The sequence below is a fragment of the Onychostoma macrolepis genome, chromosome 15 (genome assembly GCF_012432095.1).
Source record: "Onychostoma macrolepis isolate SWU-2019 chromosome 15, ASM1243209v1, whole genome shotgun sequence".
Classification (NCBI taxonomy): domain Eukaryota; kingdom Metazoa; phylum Chordata; class Actinopteri; order Cypriniformes; family Cyprinidae; genus Onychostoma; species Onychostoma macrolepis.
This window is the reverse complement of record NC_081169.1, coordinates 22,026,443-22,051,456: the sequence shown is the minus strand read 5'-3', so window position 1 is coordinate 22,051,456 and position 25,014 is coordinate 22,026,443. Positions and strand designations below refer to the sequence as shown.

At 35.4% G+C, this 25,014-nt stretch overlaps 1 protein-coding gene across 1 annotated transcript in view; it reads left to right on the top strand.

The window, feature by feature from the left end:
- frem2b (FRAS1 related extracellular matrix 2b) overlaps window positions 1-25,014 on the top strand; it is a 73,726-nt gene that overhangs the window by 5,347 nt on the left and 43,365 nt on the right. The window contains exon 2 of the mRNA XM_058799377.1: window positions 3,145-3,234. Within this exon, the coding sequence (XP_058655360.1) occupies window positions 3,145-3,234 (90 nt within the window). The remainder of the gene's footprint in view (window positions 1-3,144; window positions 3,235-25,014) is intronic.

Sequence of the window (25,014 nt, the reverse complement as noted above, 5' to 3'; positions counted from 1 at the left end):
CCCAAATGACTTTCTTTCTTTCGTGCACAGAAGGTGATCTTTTTGAAGAATATCTTGGCTTCTCATTTCCATATAATAAAAGTGAATCTGGAGTGAGTCTGTTAACGCCTGCTTGAAAATAAATAAATAAATCAATAAAAATATGCTTAAAGTTATTTACCATCCGATCTCCCAGCCTGACCAGAGGAAAAGTGCCCAAAACCCTTCTGAAACGGACTAGGAGACTGACAAACAAGCTTAGGTTTTATTATTATTATTATATATATATATTTTTATTTTGTTCAGCAGGACAGTTACAAAATAGAAAAAAGGCACTATTAGGTTTAGTGTGTCTCATGACCAAATGACATAGATGACAACAGTTTTGACAATGATTTGAGAGCTAGTGCAGATGGAATTTTTTTTTAGTAAAAAAGTCAGTCTGTTCATCACAGAGCTAACATATGTTTCAGAAGCATATACTGCATTTAAAGCATACTGCATTTTTTCTAATTTTGGAGCTTGACAGCACCTTTAATTTTTATTATATGGAGAAGAGTAGCCTGGATAGGAGGGTGAATAAATTAAAAGCAATTTACATTTTTGTGTGAACTGTTTTATGATCCTAAATAATAAGTCTAACAATATTCTAAATAGTCTTATAAAGGAAGATTTCTCCTGAAATATTGAAAGGTAATCTGGGAAAGTGCACACATTGTGACACAATGCACACAAAATTTTTTTGCCTTCAAATAAGACATAGTATTCATGGGTAAAATAAGTATTTTTCACCAACAGAGAGTATAAAGCAAACACTTGTTATTATCATAAAATTACAGTAAAGGCCCAAGCTCTCAGACATATCAGAAAAGCCTTAGTTTAGTTGTAAAAACTTGTAAATGTCAAAACTAGCAGGGGACATGCTCAACTTGCCACTGTGCTTCCCCCTTCTAAATAAACTCCTTTTTTAGGATTCTCTTTGAATATTTCAAGGGAATTTAGCACAGTTGGGGGGTGGGGGCTACTGACAGTAAATAAAGTTGCTGCTCCCTTGTGGGCATTTGAAAATGATGGGTTTACATTTTTATGAGCTGGCCGCTTTGAAGAGAAATGTTTTGACATCAAATATTGAAGATAGGCTGGCACTGTGGATGTAACACACTCTCAGAAAAGCCACGTACATGAAATGCACTCCAAAGACTGAGCACAAGAGAGGGTGGTGGAGAAATTAATAGATGGGTGCCAGTTGGAGACCTGCTGCTCTTTATGGCTCCTTTCAGTCAGAAGGGAAGTGAGGTGCCACAGCTTCAGTGCTTCATATTTCTTTCAGTCTAAATTAAACACTGCCCAGCTGATAAATCTCAGACATAATGCAGTTTGGTGCCTGCAGCTCTCTGTGCAGGAGCAGATGGGCAAAATGCCCTTATTTGAAAGTGCTTTTCAACCTGGTTCACTTAGAACCTGTCCCAAATGGCACCCTCCTCTTCAGAGTTTGACACTTTGACACATGGGCTATTGGTAGTGGTTCCTGTGGAGTTCAAGTGGGCCATTTGGGTCGGGGCTACACTTGTAGGACAAAATAGCAAAAGTTGTACATTTAGGGGTGTGCCTTTGTACCTTCTCTACCCCATGGTGCGCATTAATACCTTGAGAGCAGTGCTGGGGAAAGTTACTTTTAAAAGTAATGGATTACAATATTGGGTTACACTTTTAAAAATAAAGGTGCTTCACGATGCCATAGAAGAACCTTTTTGTCTAAATGGTTCCATGAAGAACCTTTAACATCTGAAGACCCTTTCTGTTTCACCTTTTAAAGGTTCTTCAGATTCTAAAAAGGTAAGAAAGATGGTTCTTTAAAGAACCTTTGACTGAATAGTTCTTTGTCGAACCAAAAATGGTTCTTCTATGGCATCGCTGTGAAGAACCTTTTAAGCACCTTTATTTTTAAGAGAGTACTCCATAAAAAAGTAACTAATTATGTTACTTATTTACTGTTTATGAAAAGTAATGCATTACGTTACTTTTGCATTACTTTTTGCCACCTGGGCTGGGCTTGCTTATTTATTTTTTATAACAAACAAGGGCAACTGTAAAAGCCCTTTCGCTCCAAAAGTGAAATTAATAAGCATCAGGCTGAAGGAAGTGCCTCTGGTCTGCACCTCACTCCCAATTTCTCTCATCATGGGACAGGACAGGTGAAAATGTAACTCAGATATTATCTTGTAAATTTAAAAGTAATGCGTTCCTTTACTAGTTACTTAAAAGTTAAAAGTAATCTGATTACATAACTGGCGTTACTTGTAATGTGTTACCCCCAACACTGCTTAAAGGGATAGTTCACCCAAAAATGAAAATTCTGTCATCATTTACTCACCCTCAAGTAGTTCCAAACCTGTATGAATGTCTTTGTTCTGCTGAACACAAAGGAAGATATTCTGAAGAATGTGGGAAACAGAGTAGTTCTGGGGCACCATTGACTTCCATAGTATTTTTTTTTCCTACTATGGAAGTCAATAGTGCCCCAAAACAGCCTGGTTACAAACTTTCTTCAAAATATCTTCCTTTGTGTTCGGCAAAACAAAGAAATTCATACAGGTTTGGAACTACTTGAGGGTGAGTATATGATGACATAATTTTCATTTTTGGGTGAACTAACCCTTTAAGAGTAATTGGAGTCCAGCAGCGGCCCACAATAAAATCGTATTATTTATTTATTGCTTTAGTACAATGATAACACAACTGCCAATTACTGAATTTTTAGTACCACACACATTACTGTTTTTTTCTTACCAGTCCTAATTAGTCTTAAAATATACTGTAAATCTGCCTTTATATTTTTGGATCCTTCTGATTGGGGTAATATTTGGACATCCCTGGCAGCAAAAAGTTTGAAAACTATATATATATAATTTCATATAAACTATAATTTCAAAATATAATATAGAAATGTTTGGATTTGAGTATGTGAATATTCTAAAAATGTATTAACAAATCTCTCCGGAGTACTTGATTTTGGTTGGTCTGTTGTGTCATTCTGAAAAAAAAATTGAAATGTGTAATAAAATGGATCTTGATGTAGTATTTTTATGAAGTGCATCCCAACTTAACTTAGAATCTAATATAGTTTTGAAAGTAAATAATCCTTTTGAATATTTCCTCCTCCAGCTGACATCAATGACATGCATATATGCTATGTGCTTCGAGACGGAGACAATGCCACAAGCGACACATTCCACTTTTCCATCGAAGACAGTGGTAAGATATTTCAACCTCTTTTTATTGTTTTGGCCTCAGGATGTTTCAAATATGACTGGTTGGATTACAGACGTATGCATTCCTATCTGCATCATCCTTCATTTCTTTGTGTGCTCACCCAGTGCTTGTGAAGGTGTGACTGTGCGAGAGCAATAACTAGAATCTGTGCGCGTTAGTTCCGTCTGGGATGTCTTTTGATTGACATGTTGGCATATTGAACTGGAAAACTTTAATAGAGCTGTGGTTGGTTTTTAATCATTTCATTGAAAAACATTTTTCAATCTCAAACTTTCTCTGATGGGTTGAATGAAACTGTCCAATTATAAACCTGCCAAGTGCACTTAGTGCTCAGCGAGGTCTCAGAAAGCATTATTAAGGACTTATTGCTTGACTGCCAAAAATTTAAGCCGATATGTTAGAAACAAGTGCTCCACTTTCAAGATGACTTGCGTGATGAAATCTATATTTAGCCACCTTAATATCATTTGAGAAGGGTGATTGTCTGTCTTAATGACCACTATTGTCAGGCTAATTAGGTAATGCTAAATACGTTTTATGATAGTTTTGTTTGAAATTCTGATAGATTAGATACATTTTTACAAAAATCAACTCCTTTCCCTCATTATTTGATTTTCTTGTAAATCTTTCATCCTACTTGTCTTTCGTTCTTTATTTTTGTATACACAGCCCACTTGAAAACATTAAAGGCGTCCGCTTTTACGTATGCAAATGCCAATCTCTTGTTTTAGTGGGCTTTGAGGATGTTTTACGTTTCGGAGACCCTCCTGACAGCCTGTTCATTGTTCTCCTACTCCATGGCTATAAAGAAACACGCTGTTTTGTGATGGCACCGTTTCTCTTTTCCCATGAATATGAAAAAATGCTCTCACCTCCCACTCCCAATCTTCTGTAACCACAGTGGAATCATCTGGTGAAAACCAGTGTCATTTTACGCGGTTCTGTAAGGAAAATGTACTTTAGATAGAACATTTTTAAAGAGGATGGGACGAGACTAAATCGGAGTGTTTTGCATTTGATTTTTTATGGATTTGGCATTCAGTGCTGTTGTTCTAGGTGCATGCTAATTAGATTATTCATTCGCTAAGTCAATTGACTGGCACAAAGAGCCTGTGTCTAACAGAAGTTGGCACGAGGTGTGTGTGTCTTCTGAAGTTTGGCAATTATACAATGGGATTCTGCAGAATGTTGTCATACGCTCCTTTCAGAAAGGGCTCAAGATGCCCTCATTGTGTCTTGTGGCACTTGTTTGTTTTCTAAATAAAGTTTTCTTTTTCATTTTACTGCTTGTCAGATGATTAGGAATTTTGTGCTTCTTCATTAATTAAGTCTCTTATGCTCATCAAGGCGGCGTTTATTTGACCAAAAATACAGTAAAAACAGTTGTATTGTAAAATTATGTTTCGTGGAAACCATGGTACATTTTCAGCATTTTTTTTGATTAATAGGAGGTTTAAGAGAACAGCTTTTATTTGAAATCAATTTAATACATCCTTGTTGAATAAAATAATTAATTTCTTTAAAAAAAGAGTACTAACCCCAAACATTTGAACAGTAGCGTACATACATTAAAGTTTGTTGTGTTAATTTATGTGTCTACTGTAAGTAGGTACTGTAAGTTACCTTGATGTTTATTTTTTCACATATAACATGTTTTTTAATAGAATTTTATTAATGGCAAAATTGTTAGTTTGTTAGAAATGATGCCTCAACTGAGGGATGTGGGTTGGAAAAAGGAGCTTGATTTCCAAATGCCAAGAACTGCTGTATTTATTCAGTGTGCAGGTCCCTGTGCAGGTTTGCACCTCCTTAAATAGACAGAATTTGTCCTCACCCTCATGAAACATCCATGAAATGGACTTGATAAGATCTAGAGGCCCCCCTGGACCTGGAGTATGCCTTAACATTTGCTTACTGGTGAGTGCTCATGTTCCTTACATGTTTAAAATTGTGCCCTCCAGGTGAACCAATGAGCAAAAAGACATGTTGAAGGAAAGCTGAAAACCAGCCCAGGACTTTCCTTCGATGTGGTTGCTTTTTCTCACCTATAGTGGAAGTTGTTACCTTAATCGTATTGGACGTTTTCATTAACCATTCATTAGTCTTAGCGCCATCCCAATTCCCTACTCATTTGATTAATTTTGGGGCTTTTTCATACTGTGAAGCCTTGAAAGTACACACATTTGGATGCAGGGAGTGTTATTAGATATTCAACCTGACCTAGAGTCAGTGTTCAGAATTTAATTTGTGAATTGTGTGCTTATGAAACCCTAATACTGGATCATTGATAGCGAGGCTGCCAGGCTGCTGATGTTATTTGTAGGCATGAGAGCCACTGTGGCAGCCACACTAATTCCCCAGGTACTCCCTGCGGCTGTTTCAGAGGCTGTGTATCAGGCAGCCGTGCTGGATTGTGAGTGTTCAGACACAGCTGTACCATGTCATGTTCCAGCAGCCAAAACCACTCTGCAGGTAGTAGTATAGTTACTCATATAGTAAGAAAGAAAATGGAGATGAATCCAAGGGGCTGTTTAGGCTTTATCTTAATGCAACTCTGCAGTACAGCTTATACAGGTTGTAAAATAGGGCATTTTTGTTGCTTGTAAAGATTAAGCTTTGGTTTATATAATGTTTATTCAGACTAAGCCCAATAAAGTCGAGAAAATGCTTCTAGTTGTGTGGTCAGATTAAGCAGTTTGTTTTATAAGGCATTGCTGTGCCTTGCTGTGCTATGTTATAATCTCAGGCGTGAGCTGTTTGGAAATTTATCCGGTCGTACTGGAAAAAAAAAACATCAGTTTTCCCAGTCAATTCACTTGAGGGCTTGCTTTCAGAATCATAATCAGATTGCATGTCTGTTAGCCAAGTAAGTTACAAATACAGGGAATTTGGCGACAAAGAAAACATGCCATATCCAGTACTCACGATATAACATTACATATGTATACAATACATATATGGGGTGTATAAATGCATTATACAACAGACGCATATAGCCAAGTCTGTCGTTCATTGAGTGAACTGAATGATACATATTTAGATGCATGCAGTATTATTAGTACTAGCATTTGATTTAAGTATGATTTGATTTTAATTGCAAAAGAATTTCTGGTAAAGTGGTTGAAAATGTCAAAATGAATTTGTTGCCAATAACCTTTGTCCTTCTTCTACTCTAATGGAGGCCAAAATACAACTAGTGCAGTAATTAATCAACATCATTTTATGAAAGGAGTTGAAATTGCCCTTCAAATTAATGCTGTTAGTTGGCAGCAGAGTTGTCCTAAAAGCAGAGTAAATGACCATTTGGCTCAGATTCCCAACTAGTAATATAATTGGTCTCCCAGAGGATTATTAAGTTTGCAAACTTTGACACAGATATCAGCAGGTGGTTAATGAAGCATTCAAAGTTGATGATGGTTTTTGGATGATTCCAATTTCTTATTATTTGGGGAAGTGGTTACATTGCCAAAAGCATGCCAGATGATGAATGCTAGAAGATGAGAATGCCAGTAGATACAATGCTGTTGAACAAGTAATGAGAGATAATGAAAATAATATTGGATTATAAAATTATGATTTAGACTTTTTCTTGTATAATTCTGTCCTTATCACCAGTGGTACGGTACATGACACATTGGTAATGCACAATTTATTTAATTTAATTTAATTTAAATTTATTTTAATTCTGGTCTATTTAATAAGTTTTATATTATTTATATTTTTATTATCTAAGTTTAATAAAGCTTTGTGCATATGAGACTAATGCAAAGTCCATGTTCTTTGGCAAAGTGGGTTGTGAATGTTCTCGGCACTGATCCGTGAACAAAACGTGTAGTTTGTGACCTAAAAATAGAACAGCAAAAACTTGAGGTGATTTGTGGAAGGATTTTAAAGTATAGATGTGTTTGAATTGGGTCGCAAGATTTCCATATTAACATGCAATTCTTTTCTAAATGTTTTCATTGTGATATTTGTATTTTAGTTGCTTGCTGGTGTGATGAATTGCTGAGTCCTTGCACAGATCTGTCAAGGGACTGATGACGGTCTTGTAGCGCCGTGATTTATTTTAGCTACAAAAATGCTCACAGCTTCAACAAGAATAGAGGGAACATTGTTGTGACTAGGTGGTTCTGATTTGATCAAAAGTGCTGAGAAAAAAAATAGTTTGAGAAGCACTGTTCTGCCTTTTTCAATTCCCTCTGGGTTGTTCAATACAGTTTCAGACGAACACTGCTCAACGAAGAACAGATGAATATTACTTGTCATGTTGCCAAATACACTTGGAAAATAGCACAGTTACCTGAAGGCACCTCATGAAATCCTCAGTGAAGTTTTGTGAAATGTTTGTCCGGACTCACAAATATAGTCTAGCGGCTCATTTAATGTATTTGAGGTAGACAACAAAGTCTTGGTTTTGTTCTGACCTTCTCATTTTTGAGAAATAATACTCTCTCTCTATCAGGTACAGCATTCTTTACCACATTTTTGCATTTGTTTGAATAAAGGAAGCTGCTAAGCTTAAAAAAGATGGTATTAAGCCATGGAGTTGGAGACGAAAGTGGCCATAATTGTTATTTGTGAGACCTGCCAGGTTGCTGAATGGAGATTAACTGAGAGTGGTAACTTGTGCTTCAGAAAACTCTCTCACCCTTGTCTGTAAAGATTCCCCTCACCGTTGGTCAAGCTATGGAGACTGTGTGGATAAAGATACTTTGTCTGGTTTTTGTTTTGTAAATGGACATGGAGGCCCAGGGGCCATTTTTTGGCATGTTTGTTCACTTAATTGTTCTGTGCAGCCACCTTAACCCCTCCCTTCAATTTTCCCCTCTGATTCTTCTCCTCCTTCCCGGTAAATTGAGCTTACCTGAGCACACACAAGTTCTAGCACTGCCTGTGGGTTGTTTGTGGAGCTTTAGAAGAGCTGTCTGCCTCCAACCTCTAATCCACTCAGTCAGTCAGCGGAGGAGACGTCCCCACTGACAGATTCCCGCCTGCACCTTGCTCTTTGTTTTCAATTCCTGCCTTTTCTTTCTCTCTTTCTCTCTCTCTCTTTCTCACTCTCACTTTACCTTCTTTTTTGTCTCTGTTCTTGATCCTCTTGTGTCCAGGGAGGCTTGTTTTCTCAATTTGTGTAAGAGAAAAACACACATCAAGTATAAATTAAGGCTGCACTTTTACATGTTTATTTGATTATAGGACTTGCGGTGGATTGATGTTTTTTTTTTTTTTTGCATTTATTTATTTTTGCCTTTTTGTTCTTTATGAAGTTCTATCTATCCACTCTCTAAATTCAATCTGTGCAGTGTTATCATTAACTGTTTTCTTTACATGGCAGGATATATATATTTTTCAAGACAAAGAATCCAACAATACAACAAGTTTGCATGGGTGTTTCCTCAAATAATTTTGTTAAACTTTTATAGTGAGAAAATATATGGCCCACAAAGACAGTTGAGAACATAATTTTGTAAGTATACAAATATCTTTGATTTCAAAATATAATAATGAGAAATTAATTTACAATAATTAAATGAAAGCTTAAATATAATATAATATAAATATTTTAAATTATAAAATCTTTTATAAAAGAGAAAAAAAAAGTAGATGGGAAATGTAGAGATTTTCAAGAGACATTTAATTTTTTTAATTAACATTTTTATCTGTATCAAAAAATTTAGTAAAACCTTCAAAGGCCCTTAATAAGAAAAATGTCCCCCACTCCTGCGTTAGTTCAGTCATATTTACTGTTGCTAGACAACATTATGTTGGTGAAATCCAGTCATTTGAAGTTGAAGTTTCACGTGTGGGAGCAAAAAAATTCCCTACGAATATTTTGCTCATGTTCAGATTTGTCTCACAAATTCATCAGCTTGACCAACAAAAATCTGCTTGGTTTGAAAGAGACTTCTGCTTTGTTTATCGCTACACTATTGACAACAGACATTTTTTGCCAATGAAATTTGAATGCATCTTTAGTTTGCATTTATCACCGTAAAAACTTTTGTGTTCATTCATAACCATTGACAGTGGAGGGTCTCTTTCCAGCTCATCTCTGAAGCACCACCTCACTCCAATCTCAGGTTAGCGGGAGGATTATGTTTCACCACATGCCATGAGGTGCTACGAAGACAACAAGCTCATACATGCACCGGTCAGGTCAGAGAGTCTCTTACAGCCTTTATCCTTCATCTTCACAGCGGATGTGCATAGATCAGCATATTTCTTTCCACTCTCTCATCTGTTCACATTCCATTATTAATGAAAATACCACCTTTGGCTTTGCAGAATGGTGCTTTAGCGGTGGTACAGATCCTCCAGCGATTAGAGCAAAGTCATTCATAATTACAGGTTAAGCACAATCATAAATCGCTGCAACCTATTTTAGGCCGTAGACAAAAGCATGCTCTTAGGCACATTTCATTGACGGCAGGCTGTGTAAGTAGTGGTTTTGACATTATAGACACGGATTCACATAAACCATCTGGTCTCGGATTATAGACCATACAGGTAACATCTGCTGCCCACAAGGGTGTCATTATTATTTTCCTGGATCAACACATTGTTGTTTCACAGGAAAATAAAATGTGAAGTGGTTTGATTTTAATATCTCTTCTGTTTCCTATCTGGAAACATACAGACGGCTCTGGAAATATAGGAGTTACTGTATACTTGTTGCCATAACAAGCGCTTCCTCGTCCTCTTCTGCACACTTGTTCTGCACAGCAGTACCTTCAGTACTCTTGAGTGGGAGTTATGTTTCTCAGCAGCATAGCTTGCTTACAAATACATGAGGTTAGCGGGTCATGAGAGCAGAGCCTGAACTCCATTGCCATCTGTATCTGTTCTTTTGCCTGTCCGTGAATTGAATGCTTTAACACTGGAGTTTGTATAGCGCATCTCAAGTAGGAACCTTAAAAATAGTGTAGCTGTCACTGTACTGTTGATTGTTAGCGGTTCTATAGCTGGCAACCCTGGTTATGTTAATGCACAATAAATTGGTACCATATCAGGTATTTGCAAGATATTAGAGATTTTGTTTAATTTGGCAGTATTGGTTGAGGTTGATTATGTGATTATTCATGCTTATTGGATTAACTGGATTACCTTTGCCTTATTTAACACTGCAGTTAATCTTTAATCTTTAAAATTAATATTATATGTTTATAATGTACAGTATACAATAATGCTGTGATACCTAATTTAACTTAAACACTCTCAGAAAATAGGTACAAAGCTGTCCCTGGGGCGGTATCCTAAGGTACAAAAGCTAAAAGGTACATATTTGTACCTTATTTATCCCTAAATAGCACATATTAGTACCTTAAAGGTACATATTAGTACTTTAAAGTACATATTAGTACTTTAAAGTACATATTAGTATTTTAAAAGTACATATGTGACCCTGGACCACAAAACCAGTCTTAAGTCGCTGGGGTATATTTGTAGCAATAGCCAAAAATACATTGTAGGGGGTCAAAATGATTGATTTTTCTTTTATGCCAAAAATCATTAGGACATTGAGTAAAGATCATGTTCCATGAAAATATTTTGTACATTTCCTACCGTAAATATATCAAAACTTTATTTTTCATTGGTAATATGCAGTGCTAAGAACTTGATTTTCTCAATATTTCGATTTTTTTTTGCACCCTCAGATTCCAGATTTTCAAATAGTTGTATCTCAGCCAAATATTGTCCGATCCTAACAACCCATACATCAATGGAAAGCTTATTTATTCAATTATTATTTATTATATATTTATTAAAAATTGACCCTCATGGTTTTGTAGTCCAGGGTCACATATTAGTACATTTTGAAACAGTACCACTCCAGTACCAGTTTTGTACCTTTTTTTTTTCTGAGAGTGAAGCATTAAACTGATTTGTTTTTAATTTTAGCTTCTGTTTTATTTGCTGTTTTGGTTGGACAAAATAGTATAGGAATTCAGCATCAGCTTAATGGTATATTTATTTAATTGCAGCTACACATATGGTTATTTAGTTTTGACAACCAATTCATTTTTCTTACTGCTGAAAAAGAGTATTTTGTATTTACAACAGTGTATAATGTTCGTATAATATCATCTATTTATTTTTGGCTGCTAACACAAGATTTGCAGGTTTGGCGGTTGAGATTCGGGGTGTTACTGAGATCGCTTTGTCATTTTGTGCCCTAGAGCAAGCATTTAACCTTAGGATTCTCTAGGGTGAGACTTTCTGGAGACTGGAATGGATTGTAAATCACTTCAAATCCAAATAACTAAAACTGGCAGTTGACACAAAGGAATTTAAATGAACTTGATATGGTAACTAAATTGCTATGGTCTTCCTGGTCAAATTCTAGCTGTGAAGTCAACAAGATGTTAACCCTCATCCTTTCTCTGTATATTATCTTTGTACTGAAATAGTGTTTTAGGGTCTCTGCCGGGGTTCGCGTGCCTGACACACATTATCCCCATTCTGTCCAGACTTGCCCCGCCAGATCATTCAGTGTGTCGTCATTCCCTCCCTCAGGATGTTGCTCTTCCATTGAAGAGTTTGAAGACAGGTTTTTACCAGGCTGCACATTCCATTCCAAAATCAAAGTTTACAGAAAACCAGCTATTAAACTGGGTCAGTTTTTCATGCCAGTGCACCTCAAGACCTGTTCTGGTTATTTAAATATGGAGTAGGGCTTTGAAATGTACATATATATGCTTTATCATGTAATATGATAAAAAGGATGAAAAATACATTTTTGTTTTATTTAATGTATATTCATGCACACAATCTACCATTAAAACATTTGCGTTCAGTAAGACTTCTTATTTTGGAAAAAGTTTCTTATGCTCACCATGGCTGCATTTATTTGATCAAAAATACAGTAAAAACAACAATGGTATGAAATATTATTACAAATTAAAATAACTGTTTTTTTATTTGAAATATATTTTGAAATGTTATTTATTCCTGTTATGACAAAACTGAATTGTCAGCATCCATTACCTTCGTCATCAGTGTCACATGATGCTTCTTATCAAACTTATCAAAGCATATTCAAGATTTTATGTAGTTTTATATTGCCTGCAAAATAATTGCAGTTATATTGTAAATATCAAATATATTGCCCAACACTAGTTAAATATCCAATGTGAGTGTGACATTTCCCACATATAGGCTAGAAGCACCAAAATAGACTGTAACAATGACAGCATGACAACTGTGACACAATGTATGATACACTGTCAAGCCAGTGATACAGTTTTCTTGTTGGCACTGTAAGCATGAATACCTCTGTATGGTAAAGCCAATCTTTCATCTTATTTCTGTGGGCCTCAGTCATGGTTTTCAAAGGTAATATCCCGCAAACAAAAAGACCTTGTTTGCTGTTCTTTCCGATGCCCCAGTGCTGCAGACACGCTGTCACTCTGCATCTGTAAGCCTTGCACTATCACTCAATGCATCAGGCAGCATAATTCTTCTCTGGCCTTCGGTTTCTAACTGACTCCTTCCTGCTTCTGTCTTTGAGGAGCTGCTGACAGCCTGGGCCAAGCAGCAGCCTCGCAGTCCCTTCCCGCAGGGCCTGGGTGTCTTGACTTGAATCTGACAAGCCCCCCCCCCCCACATCTCTCCCTCTATCTTTGTCTCTCGCTCTCTCTTACCCTCCTACTTACTGACACGGGCTGAAAGTAATAGCTCACCTCAGCGTACAGCTCCGTCAGAACACTGTACCATCTTGAGAGTTTGGAGAGAAATGAGATCCTGTCTGAATTCCTCGTATAAAGATGTAGGTGTTGTGTGGTGCTGTCCAGTATGGAATCAAGTGTTTGAAATGTTGGTCTTGGTCTGCAGGATCTTTGACAGCGGCGTAACAAAAATTGGAGATTTGACTTTTTCCTGCAAATTTTTATAATAAAAAAAAAAATTATAATAAATGAAAAAATACATTTTAATCAAATCAAATAAAAATAATAAAATAAATAAAGGTTTTATTTTATTTTATTTTTTTATATTTTATTTTATTTTATTTATTTTATGTTGGTTTTGGATGGCAGTAGCATAACAAAAATTTTAAGTGATTTTTTTTTATTTTTATTTTTTTATTAAAAATAAATAAATAAAAGTTATACAGTAAAAACTGTATTTAATTAATTATATTAAATTATACCAGTGGGATATTCCTTCCGAATTCCTGTTATAAAGATTTCGATTATTTTTGTATGGTCTTGTATGAAAAAGTGTTTGAATTGTTAGTTTTGGATTGCAGGATCTTTGACAGTGGTGTAAAAATCTTAAAACACATTTTCTTGAAAAAACTGCGGAATTAAAAACAATTAAAACAAACAAAAATATTATATTTTTGTTTTATTATTTTTTATATATAATATAATTATACAAATATGTTTTATTTTATTTTATTTTATTTTATTTTATTTTATTTTATTTTATTTTATTTTATTTTATTTTATTTTATTTTATTTTATTTTATTTTATTTTATTTTATTTTATTTTATTTTATTTTATTTTATTTTATTTTATTTTATTTTATTTTATTTTATTTTATTTTATTTTATTTTATTTTATTTCTAATGGTCCAAGACTTTTTTATCCCACTCTACCCACTCTAATGCTTTCAAGCTGCCCTGTATGTTCTGGCATTGTTCAGTGGTATCTCAGGGGAAGGAGGTGTGAGCAGCCGGTGCTGTTGAGCATCTTCTCCTGGGAGCCGACCTGTGAAGCACTACCCACCTGCCCCCGCCTCCACCTCCCCTCGGGATAAGGGAATTTTTAGAGCTGTGTAATGACTGGAAGGAAGTGTAGGGGGAGATGAAAGATAGAGAAGTGGCTCAATCCCTTGTAGTGGTTATGAGCAACTTCCTGAAGCCCTGAGCCATGTCACGCCATTCTTTCATACTGTTGCCTCAAATAAATTCTAATTTCTGACTTCTGGCTATTTACTGTTATGTGGCTCTTCTGAAAAAGTGCTCAGTTGAAAAGAAAAGCACAGTTTAGTTTCGTTCTGGATTTTCTTAAAGGATTAGTTCGCCCCAGAATGAAAATTCTGTCATCATTTACTTACCCTCATGTCGTTTCAGACCTGTACGGTTTATTTTTTCCTGTGGAACATAAAAGAAGTCATTATAAAGACTTGTACTGTTTGTTTTTGACATAAAATTACATTGAATGTTGTTGACTGAGGCTTTCATGATTCGAAGTGGATGCAAAAGAATCTTAAAAATAGTTCATATGACTCATGCTCTATATTCAAAGTCTTATGAAACCATGCTGTACTTTTGTGTGAGAAACAGACCGAAATCTAAGTTATCAAAAAATTTTGTTATTCACCTTAGCATTCATTGATGTGTTTATAAGAGAAGTAGAGGTGTCTGATTTGTGAACAAATCATTCTTTTGAATAGGATCTTTTCAGTGAATCAGGCAATCTAGTCCTCAATGTCAGGTTTGAACGATTTGTTCAGACTTCTCAAGTTCAGTGATTGACTCTGTAATCAGTTTTCAGAGGTTAAAAGTTCACTGAAAGATTACTGGTGAAATAAAGTTTTAAATTTGGGTTTGTTCTTCTCTTGGGAACTCTTTCCCGGACAGCGTTTTTGAAAAAAGTTGCCAGCCACCACCAAGATTTCATGGCCCCCAGATTATTTTGTTGTATGAATTTCTCAACAAGTAATAGCCTACATCAAAATAAAGATCAGACCCTCTACTTTCAAACAAAAACAATCAGTTTTATTCTAGCTTCAAGCATTGTTTTTTTTTTTTTTTTATCAACACTTGAATGTAGGTAGGTTTCATAAAAAAGCAACATTTTGAGCAAAAAGCTGAGAATCGCATTTTTGTCAAATACTACATCTGGATCATATTCAGGAATATTATCAAAGCAAAGATGCATCAGATGGCTTTCATCAGTACTCCCAAAGCTTACACAGGCCTTTACCACTTTCTGGATTGACATTTCACTCTGTAACATTAGGCAGTTTTCATTAATATGCGGTTAGTGTTGATGATCACATTATTTTAGGGTGACCATACTTGCCATTTTTCCCTGACACGTCCTTGCCAGGATTTGTTTTGGCTTTGTTTTCCTGTTTTCATGCTTGCTGAAGGTAATGATGGAAAAGTAGTTTGACCAATAACATGCAGGCATTGTACATAATGGACCAATCTCATGGTGTGTGTGAGAAGGTGGGATCTATGGTCAAAGCGATGCAATTACGCGCACATATTAGGTGTGTTCGACTTAACAGCAGTGCGGCTCAGACCGATCAGTGTTTGACGTCAAAGTTCCTCGAGAGCGTTTTGAAAGCATAAGGAACTGTCTGTATGGTACTTTGATGTCATACACTGATCGGTCTGCACACGCAAACAAAGCCAAAACCTAGATATTTTAGGCAATATAGAAATCCTGGCCAGGACGCGTCCGGGAAAAATGGCACGTATGGTCACCCTAATTATTTTTCATATGCATGCATACATATGCATACATCGCTGGTTTCTGCATCTTCCTGGTCTGTGTTTTTGATCAGCACTTTCCAGACTCATTCAGGAGATGCGTAATAGCGTCCCCTAGCGTATAACAGTGAAAACACCAAGAAAATTCCATGTTTGGCAGGGAAGCGTTGGCTCATGAATAACGGAAAATTCTGTGTTTGGCGGGCAAAGAGTTAAAATCTTAAATATAAAAACTTTTTGTGGAAATGGGAGTGTAACACAATCAGTTACTTTCAATAAAACGTTTTAAGTTTTAATTTTTAATTTTAAAGATACAGAAATTCAAAGTAACAATGTAGTGCAATGAGTAACAAAATTTTGCTACTTTTAAGTAACGTTCAAGAACAACATTTAAACGTAAAAACAAAATACTTTGTATGTGTTTTGGCCTATGTGTTTTGGGGGGCCTGAAAATGCAAATTTTTAAAAACAGGTTTTTAAAATGCGAGTTTTAAAAACGATACCGTTATTGTCTACAAAAAGCAAATTTTTGAAAATGGTGACGTCATCCACATGCATATTATGTGTTCACAAAGTGTTGCTCTACCAAATGACATTTCCAGCTTCTGGCCTGGCATTCGTAATGCAGTATTTAAGTTGTTTTTGCGGATCATTTTAACAGTGTCTTCTGTACGTGAAAAACCTCAAAAGTTGTCATGTAAACTTACTGTAAATATTGTTTCACATGTGCATATCAGACAAGATTGCTTTCATGCTAACTGAGAACCAGACTGTTGCCTCCCATTTTCAAGGTGTTGTATTTTGTTGCGCATTCAAATTCGGGAAACAGTTTTTATACTAACAAAACTAACTAATATATGACATAAAACACGACCAGACTTGTTACACAACCACAGCTGAAAATGCCTTAAAATTGAGTTTTTAAAGGCATAATTTTCTAGTGTTCTGGATGACACCAGTACTCATTAACATGAGTGATGAGCACTGTGACTGAACGGCTTTAAGGACCATGAGGGATAACGCTAATGAAAGGACAGGCTTTGCAGCAGTAAAGTGAAGCTCCCTTTTTCCTTCATTCAATCAGTTTATTTATTCATTTATTCATGATTAGTCAATAGATGTCATTAACACTGCATGTCTTTAGCACTTGTCTAATCATCAGTCAACGCCTTTGCCCAAGCTGTAGCACTTTTCGCCGCTGTCCTCATAACCTTGAGTTTTACAAGGAACTAAAGGGGATTTAGCGCATGTTGCAGACTGTGAAAGAGCCATCAGCAAGTGCAGCCCAATCCCAGGGGATGAAAGTCAATCTGTCCTGGCTGTGAGTGTAACCTTCGTCCTGTAAATCAATGACACGCACACTGACCGCCTCTTCAAGCCCCAGGACAGCAGCGTGAGCACCTTAGTCTGTAAAAACTGCACTGCCTTTCCTATTCGCTGCTCTTCATCATAGTGCTGTATATATGTGCAAGCTTCAGCATGCCTTTTTTGCCCTACTAAATCAAGTAAATCACTTGATTTATGTGTTTTTATGTGTCGTTGAGGCTTTAGTCTGTTTGGGAACATGTATGGCCTGTGTTTAACAATATGTATTTACATAGCACTAAGATTCATTGATATTTAGATTTTTAGATTCCAGGGTCATTACTTCACCTGGACTTTTTTACTCTAGAGTATTGAGCTGCAATTACAGCTTCAGGAAATGTTTGTGAACCCTTTGTACTTGTTTCATGTGAATAGCAGTGTTTTTATACTGTAGGTCAGAACAGATCTAATCAACACCTTCCATCTTGTTGCAGTGTTTGAACTCCAGGTTAACTGACCCTTGAGCTTAGTTACCTTTTAAAGTCATTGGTTTAGGGATTTATATACTTTTTCCACCCTGTACTGTGAATGTTTACACAGTGAAATTATTTGTAGCACAACATTTTTGTCTGTTAAAAATAAGTACCACTAGTGAAAAATAAATATACTAAAATGTATTTGAAATACATTTACTTCATGATAAGTATACTACAAATATATTGACATATTTCTGTACTTAATAAAAATACCCTGCAATTGTACTTTTAGTATACTAAACTGGTATACTTAGGGCCAGATTTACTATCATCTTGCGCTAGTGCAAGCCCTCATTTGGCATTAAAAACTACTGTTTGCTAAAAACACGCAGTGGGAAATGAGCGCTGAAAATGTGTGGACACAGTTATTTTTGCGACTTATCTTATTGAATATGCATTTGTAGGAGTTTCCCTTTCGATCAGTAAATTCATGCAACGCGATTTACTAAAGATTTACGCTCGTCAATTCACTGGTAGTTGGGGAATTATTTAACGCCCAAAAAAAAGCATGTCTTACAGCTGGAGGTAATTTGTGCTGCTCTTCTGTGTTCTTTAATGTGCATATTGTCAGTAAATTTAATTGTGCAGAAGTAATTCTGAAGTCCAACTAAAGATAATGCACTATATTTGAATGTACTAAAGTGGAACTGTTGCAGGTATACTTTATGTACACTTTAAATTTCGCATTTAAAGACCGATATTATTAAATGATCATACAATCCTCCCCAAAAGTGACATTAAAACACATTTTATGCTTCATATTAAGAAATGTGCATTGTGCACAAGCAGAACTCCAAATAATTTTTTTTTTTCAGTAGTTCTCAAGCGATATGTCAGTAAATACGTTAATAGATTTGAACTGTACTTAGTAAAAAAAACCTCTAATATCAACATATATTGGGCATCTTTATTTGTGACTTATTTGAAGATCAGATCAAATTTCATTGCTTGTTTATCACTGAAAATCTACATTGTCTTGTATCAGGTTAATCTTACTCTTATTCACAGCGTTTTTTGATTGTCAGTTCTTCCACCCAGCTGTGTTTCTCTTCTGCTTTGCACAGCCTTCTAAGTGGAGTTAGAAATGGCATCCTGAATACCACTTTTCAGTGAAAAGGTCACCGGCTGTCCAGAATGCATCAGCATGCCACTTCAGAACATGGTAGTGGCCTTTCACGCTTGTGCACTGAGAAAGTTAAGGGCAATGTTCATTTTTAGGCACTCTTGAGGCCTGTGTACACTTTATCTGTCAGACTACTCAGCTGTGATGCTCACTGTGTAATATTATGTTATATCAATCCAGTGTTCTTCTTTATGATAATAATTTTCACAGACTTCCTTGTCTTCTATAGCTTTATTTGCTTCTTTTCAGTATGTAGGAACCACACAGTATCACACATCCAGAGATGTTATCTTGTAATTTATTTTTTAATTCTGTGCACTGCCACTAGGGTTTTAGACTTCAGCTTGCTCTCAAGCGAAAGTCTTTGGATGAGGGAGATGAATGGGAGAGAGTTTCATGGCAGACAGGGAATAAACTAGGCTTATATTGAATTAACTCAGACTTTGTCAGTCCCATTAAAAAGTTTTTTTAGCCTCTGGAGAAGACTGAAAGGGACATGATGGGCATTTGGAAACTTTGTTTAGAGCGCTTTGTTTGGAGGTTTTTGTGGTGTGCTTTAAAACCAAATAGGGCCATTTAAAGTAAAGCCTCTGTTGGCCGCTCAGTACTTTGAAAATTCACGTCTTTGCTGATAAGCAGGGAAATGGTTGCATTTAATTAGCTTTGATGAAAGAACAGTGTTTAAAAGCATAAATATGTATTTTGATTGCAGATTGCATTAACAGATAAGTGTTAGCTGATAACTCTAATAAGAACCATTTATTTGCATGTCAGTTGACAAAGCAGTGTTGACCACAGGAACATTAGCAGCATTGTTTATACGTACAAATAAAATAAATGCATGTACATAAATATTTCTTTACATTTATATTTGACATAAATTCATAGATTTTCTGCAAGATTTTTGACGTTTCAAGTTGCTTTTATTTGATAAAAATGCATTAAAAACAGTAATATTATGATCAATTTAAAAGAGCTGTTTTCTATTTTAATGTATTTTAAAATGTAATTTATTTATGTGATGACAAAGCTGAATTTTTAGCATCATAACTCTTGTCGTCAGTGTCACATAATCCTTCAAAACCATTCTAATATGCTGATTTGGTGCTTAAAGAACATTTCGTATTATTATCAATGTTGAAAACAGTTGCTCCATTTTCAGGATTCTTTTACAAATAGAAAGTTAAAAACAGCATATTTTGGAAAGAGAAGTCTTTTGTAACATTATAAATGTCTTTACTGTGACTTTTGGATGGTAATGTACAGTGAATATAGCATCTTTTTTTTCATCTTTTGCATGTTATGCTATTGAATCTTGCATCAACTATTCCAATGTTTCTCCTTTTAATCACTCCAACAACACAGAAACTGCCTTTAAATCTTGTGCTTTTGAAGCATTTTCTGTTTTTATCTTCCCAAAATGTAATCTTATTTCACATGCTGCCCAGTTTCCTATAGAACAACTTTAAAATCCTAGCTTCTTTCCAGTAGCTAGTTTAAGTTGAGAAACATCACCATAGGCAGTCCAGTAACTCCCCATTACACCTTTTTGACAGGTCGAAAGCAGTCGTTTCAGGCGGCACAAATTGGCATTCTCTCTCTGCATGAATTTGCAGGAGAGATCCCTCTTTTCGAGAAAAGGTTTGTGGCAAGCCACTCAAAAAAGTAACAAGTGACTAATGCTGTTCAAACATGTCTTTCCAAAAGAGGCGGCTCAGTTGGAACTCTCCCAGAGGGGAGAATAGGCTCGCCACAAACAACCTGAGAGCTATTAGCATGAAGCTCGACAGTCAGGGGGCCCAGCTTTTACTCGCCGTGTCCTTGTGCTGAAGCCATTCAGCAAACAAGCTGTCATTATTCCGCCTGATGAGCCAGCAAACACTGGGCATTGAGGGGTCAAGAAAAACCACAGTCCTGCTCTCATTGTCACGTCCCTCTCATCCTGAATCGTTATATGCCTGTGTTGTTTTTTCCTTTCTGCTTCTAGTGTTCTCACTCTGGCCCCTTTGCCGCCTCCTCTTCAAGTCCTGTTAAGATTTGCAGTGGTCTGACAATAAGGAGAAACGCACTACTGCTTTTCTAAGTTTAGTATATAATGGTTATTTCAACCAGTTGACATGTTAGTGTAGACTTTGCCAAACTTGAAATGACATGCTACCATGCGTGACTTCAGTAATAACAAATATTTTACTTTGGGGGCATATTGATGGAAATTAAAACATTGGCAGTGTAGCCATTTAATTTGAGGTCGAAAACAAGATGCTAAATTGCAGTTTGAATTTGAATGCAAGGAAATGGAGGTAAAAAAAAAAAAAATACAAAAAATCATGTAGCTATTTTTAAGAAGAAAATCAAAATCTCCATCCATCCATCCATTTTTAAAGATTGATTGATTTTTGGCAAAACAGTTTGACATTTTTGAAAGAGGTCCCTTGTGGTCTTCTTATGCTGCATTTATTTGATCCAAAGTACAGTAAAAACAGTAATATTGTGAAATGTTATAATTTAAAATAACCATCTCCTGTTATTTTCAGTAGTTCAAAAAGAGCAGCTTTATTTGAAATAAAAATCTTTTGTTAACATTGCAAATATCTTTACTGCTACTTTTAATACATTTAATGTGTCCTTGCTGAATAAAAGTATTAATTTCTTTACGAAAAGTTATAATAAATAAAAAAATAATTTTGTAAATAAAAAATATTTTAATAATATTTAATCATAATAATCATGTTTATAAAATAATATAATAATTATTAATAATAATAGTAATCATATTTTTAGTGCTGTCAAACGATTAATCGAGATTAATCGCATGCATCCAAAATAAATGTTTTTGTTTACATAATATATGTGTGTACTGTATATATTTATTATGTGTATATATAAATACGCACTCATACAGTATCTATATATTTATATTGATATAATTTATATTATATATAAATATATTTAATATACAAATATTACATATTTTTCTTAAATATATACATGCATGTGTGTGTATTTATATATACATGATAAATATACACAGTACACACACACATATATTATGTAAACAAAAACTTTTATTTTGGATGCGATTAATCGCGATTAATCGTTTGACAGCACAATTTTTTTTAAATAAATGAACTTTTGTGGATCAAAATGGAAGAACAATTTATTTGCCAGAATGCATTACCTGTGTTGAATTTCTTTGAATTATAATTTAGTAAATTACTCTTCCTGTTATTCCCACGTAAATTCTATTTTTATGTTTTGAGTTGTGACCAATTTAATTGTTATTGCTATTATTATTATTATTAATTTATAAAACAAAACAACAACAAAAGAAACTGTGACCTCTACTGGGTCAGGCATTTTTATTAGTGGACTAGTTGATAACAGCAACCTGCTAAAATGTCCATGTCATGCTTTGGGTAAATAAAAGTGTTTTTGAAGTGCATTTGACACACCAGTATCAGCTCCCAGTATTTCTGAAACGTTTGATTAATGTCACCTCAGTAGAGATGTCCTTTTTGAGTGTGCAGAGGCTGTGCATAATTGCTACTTTCAATATTTAATCGTCAGTGACCTTTATGTGTGCACACTGGAGGTTCTGCCATGCTAAAAGACTACACTTTGTTGTCGTTTCCAGTGCCACCATGAATTCCTGATCTCAACATCACAACAAAAGTGGTAATTAAACCACTCAGTGGGTGGAGAGGACTTTCCTACAGATATAATAGCTGCACGAGGACGTAAACGAACGTTTTTGAAGTCTCTCATCATGAACCGGTTATACTGACTGCCGAATAATTCCTTTGTTCTATTTCTGCTGCAGTTTTCCATTAACCAATCAGTGGATCCGCAGTGACATTACAGCGAGTTATGAATACAATGATGTCTACGTTCAAAGGACGAAGGGATTGGGAATGTATTTATGCTATTAATTGCTAAACTATTTCTTGCTATAGATATAGAAAAGGGTTGGATTATCCTGGAGAGGTTATGTTATCTATCCTGAAACTGAAGAAAAGGAGAGGCTCTCACGTTGACTTGCTCCATAGTTGAATTTGGGCCTTTTTTAGGGGGAGGAGAGTTTACATTAGAACAGGCTCAATAATGTGGATTACACCTACTATCGCTTACTTGTATTCAAACACTTGCTTGATCCTCGAGAAACTGTTTCGGAGCGGGCCATTCAATCAAAAAGCAGTGAAAGAAAGCACTGTTAAATAATCTTGTGTCCATCCAAGTCTGTGCTCTAATCCTCTTTTTTTAATGAGCAGCGGTCAGGGATAAGACCCGACCTTGGTGCTTTGGAATGACATTCCGCCTTTCTCTGCCTTTAAAGGAGATCACAGGGAAGGGAGAGAGAACGTTTCTTCCACTTAGTCTATGGTTTTATGTGCGGAGAAGCTTTTAATAGCTTTTCATTTTGTGACATTTGAAAATGGTGTATAATATTCAACTCTCACAGCTTTTAATGTTTTGAATAAGCTTTGGTTTTATAGATGACAATGTGATTATAATTTTTATTTGATAGGTAGATTTATTCAGCAAGGACACGTTACATTTATCAGAAGTAACAGTAAACTCATTTATGCTACAAAAGATTTCTATTTCAAATAAATGCTGTTCTTTTGAACTTTAAAATAGATAAAAACCGAAAACAGTTTAAAATTGTAATATTTCATAACATTACTGTTATTACTGTATTTTTATCAAATAAATGCAGCATAAGAGCATAAGTGACCTCTTTCAAAAACTTGAACCTTAAAAATATAAATAGATAGATAGATAGATATGTGAAATATTATTGTGATTTTTAAATGTTTTCTATTTTAATAAATTGTAATATAATATTGTAATTAAATCCTATATGTAATTAAATCCTGTGATGGCAAAGCTGAATTTTCAGATCCCATTACTTCAGTTTTCAGTGCCACAATATTCTTCAGAAATCATTAAAATATTGCTGATTTGGTATTTGAATGATTTCTGAAGAATATTGTGGCACTGAAAACTGAAGAAATGTGTTCTCCATCCATTCAATAGTAATTTAGTTTAATATTAATTTGTAGTAATAAAATAATTTTGTAAATGTAAATAATTATTACATTATTAAAATAATTGTTATATTTGTAATTGGTTTAACAATCATGCACAAAGTGAGTTTCTATGCTCTAGTACCACTTTTGCTTTCTTTATCAGTTTTGCCTATAAATCATGCAAATTTCATATACCTGAGAAAGGGACTGGTTTATGGGTTTGGTTCAGAGTCTAGCATGAACTTGTGTGAATGAAATAGTGCTAATAGGATTAGACTCCAAATTGCAGGATTTAGTTTTTGTGTGCCAGTGTTTTCCAGGCATATAGCGAACACTGACCTTCATAAATCCCCCTGCCCGGTGTGATAGCAGAGTGCATGCACAGCGGTGCCCACAAATGCAATGCACTAAATGAAGGAAGTGCACTGCAAATTGTCCTTTAAAATGTTTAAAGAATGTTAAAACACCTTGCACAACTGACATCTCCGGGGGCTGAGAGGTGAGGAACAGCTGCAGACAGGCTTTATGGGTGAGAAGCTTTTACTGACAGCTTTGATGGAAGGCCATCTCGTTTATTGACAACTTGAAAAGAAAAGTTCCCGTCGTTCTAGACTTGCACAGGATTTAGTGCTTTTAGAAGCTTCTACAGCCTCTTAGCGTGTTCCTTTTCCATTTGGAAAAGTGCATAGTGAAAGGTATTTTGCAATGAAAAGACAAGCAAGGTATTTTTAGGCACTTCCTCCGTCGGTCTGTGTGTATGGGGGGTTGGGACGGCAGGGGACGTAAGCCGGTGTGTAAGAGAACTGACCTCAGCGGTGATTGCAAATGCAGTCACTAGAGCATGGTGCAACTCCCAAGGCTATAGCTGACCTTTAGCCACAAACACTCCTGATTTCTCACTCCCTGTCTCCTTGAGATACACGTAAATGAGCTGTGCTGACTTCAGTGAATTCTAGGCAGCTCCTACTCACAAGAGTGCATGGGAATCCTGCTTTTGTGACCCAGGAAGTGAGCATCAGAATGGTTTCCACAACAACCCTGCTTTGCAATGTGGAATTAAAAAAAGAAATTAAAAGGAACGAGAGAGAAAGAGTGACACATTTTTGAAAAATTACAAATTAGATCTATTTAATATCTCATTTGTTTTTCCTTCACAGGAATGGGTCTCCGTGTTTTTATCCAGAGCAACATACCCTTTTTATATGTTAATAATTATTGCGTTTCATAATTCAATTGAACACTATATATATACAGTGTCTTAAGTAGCATGGGTATATTTGTAGCAATAGCAAAAAATACATTGTATGGGTCAAAATTATAGA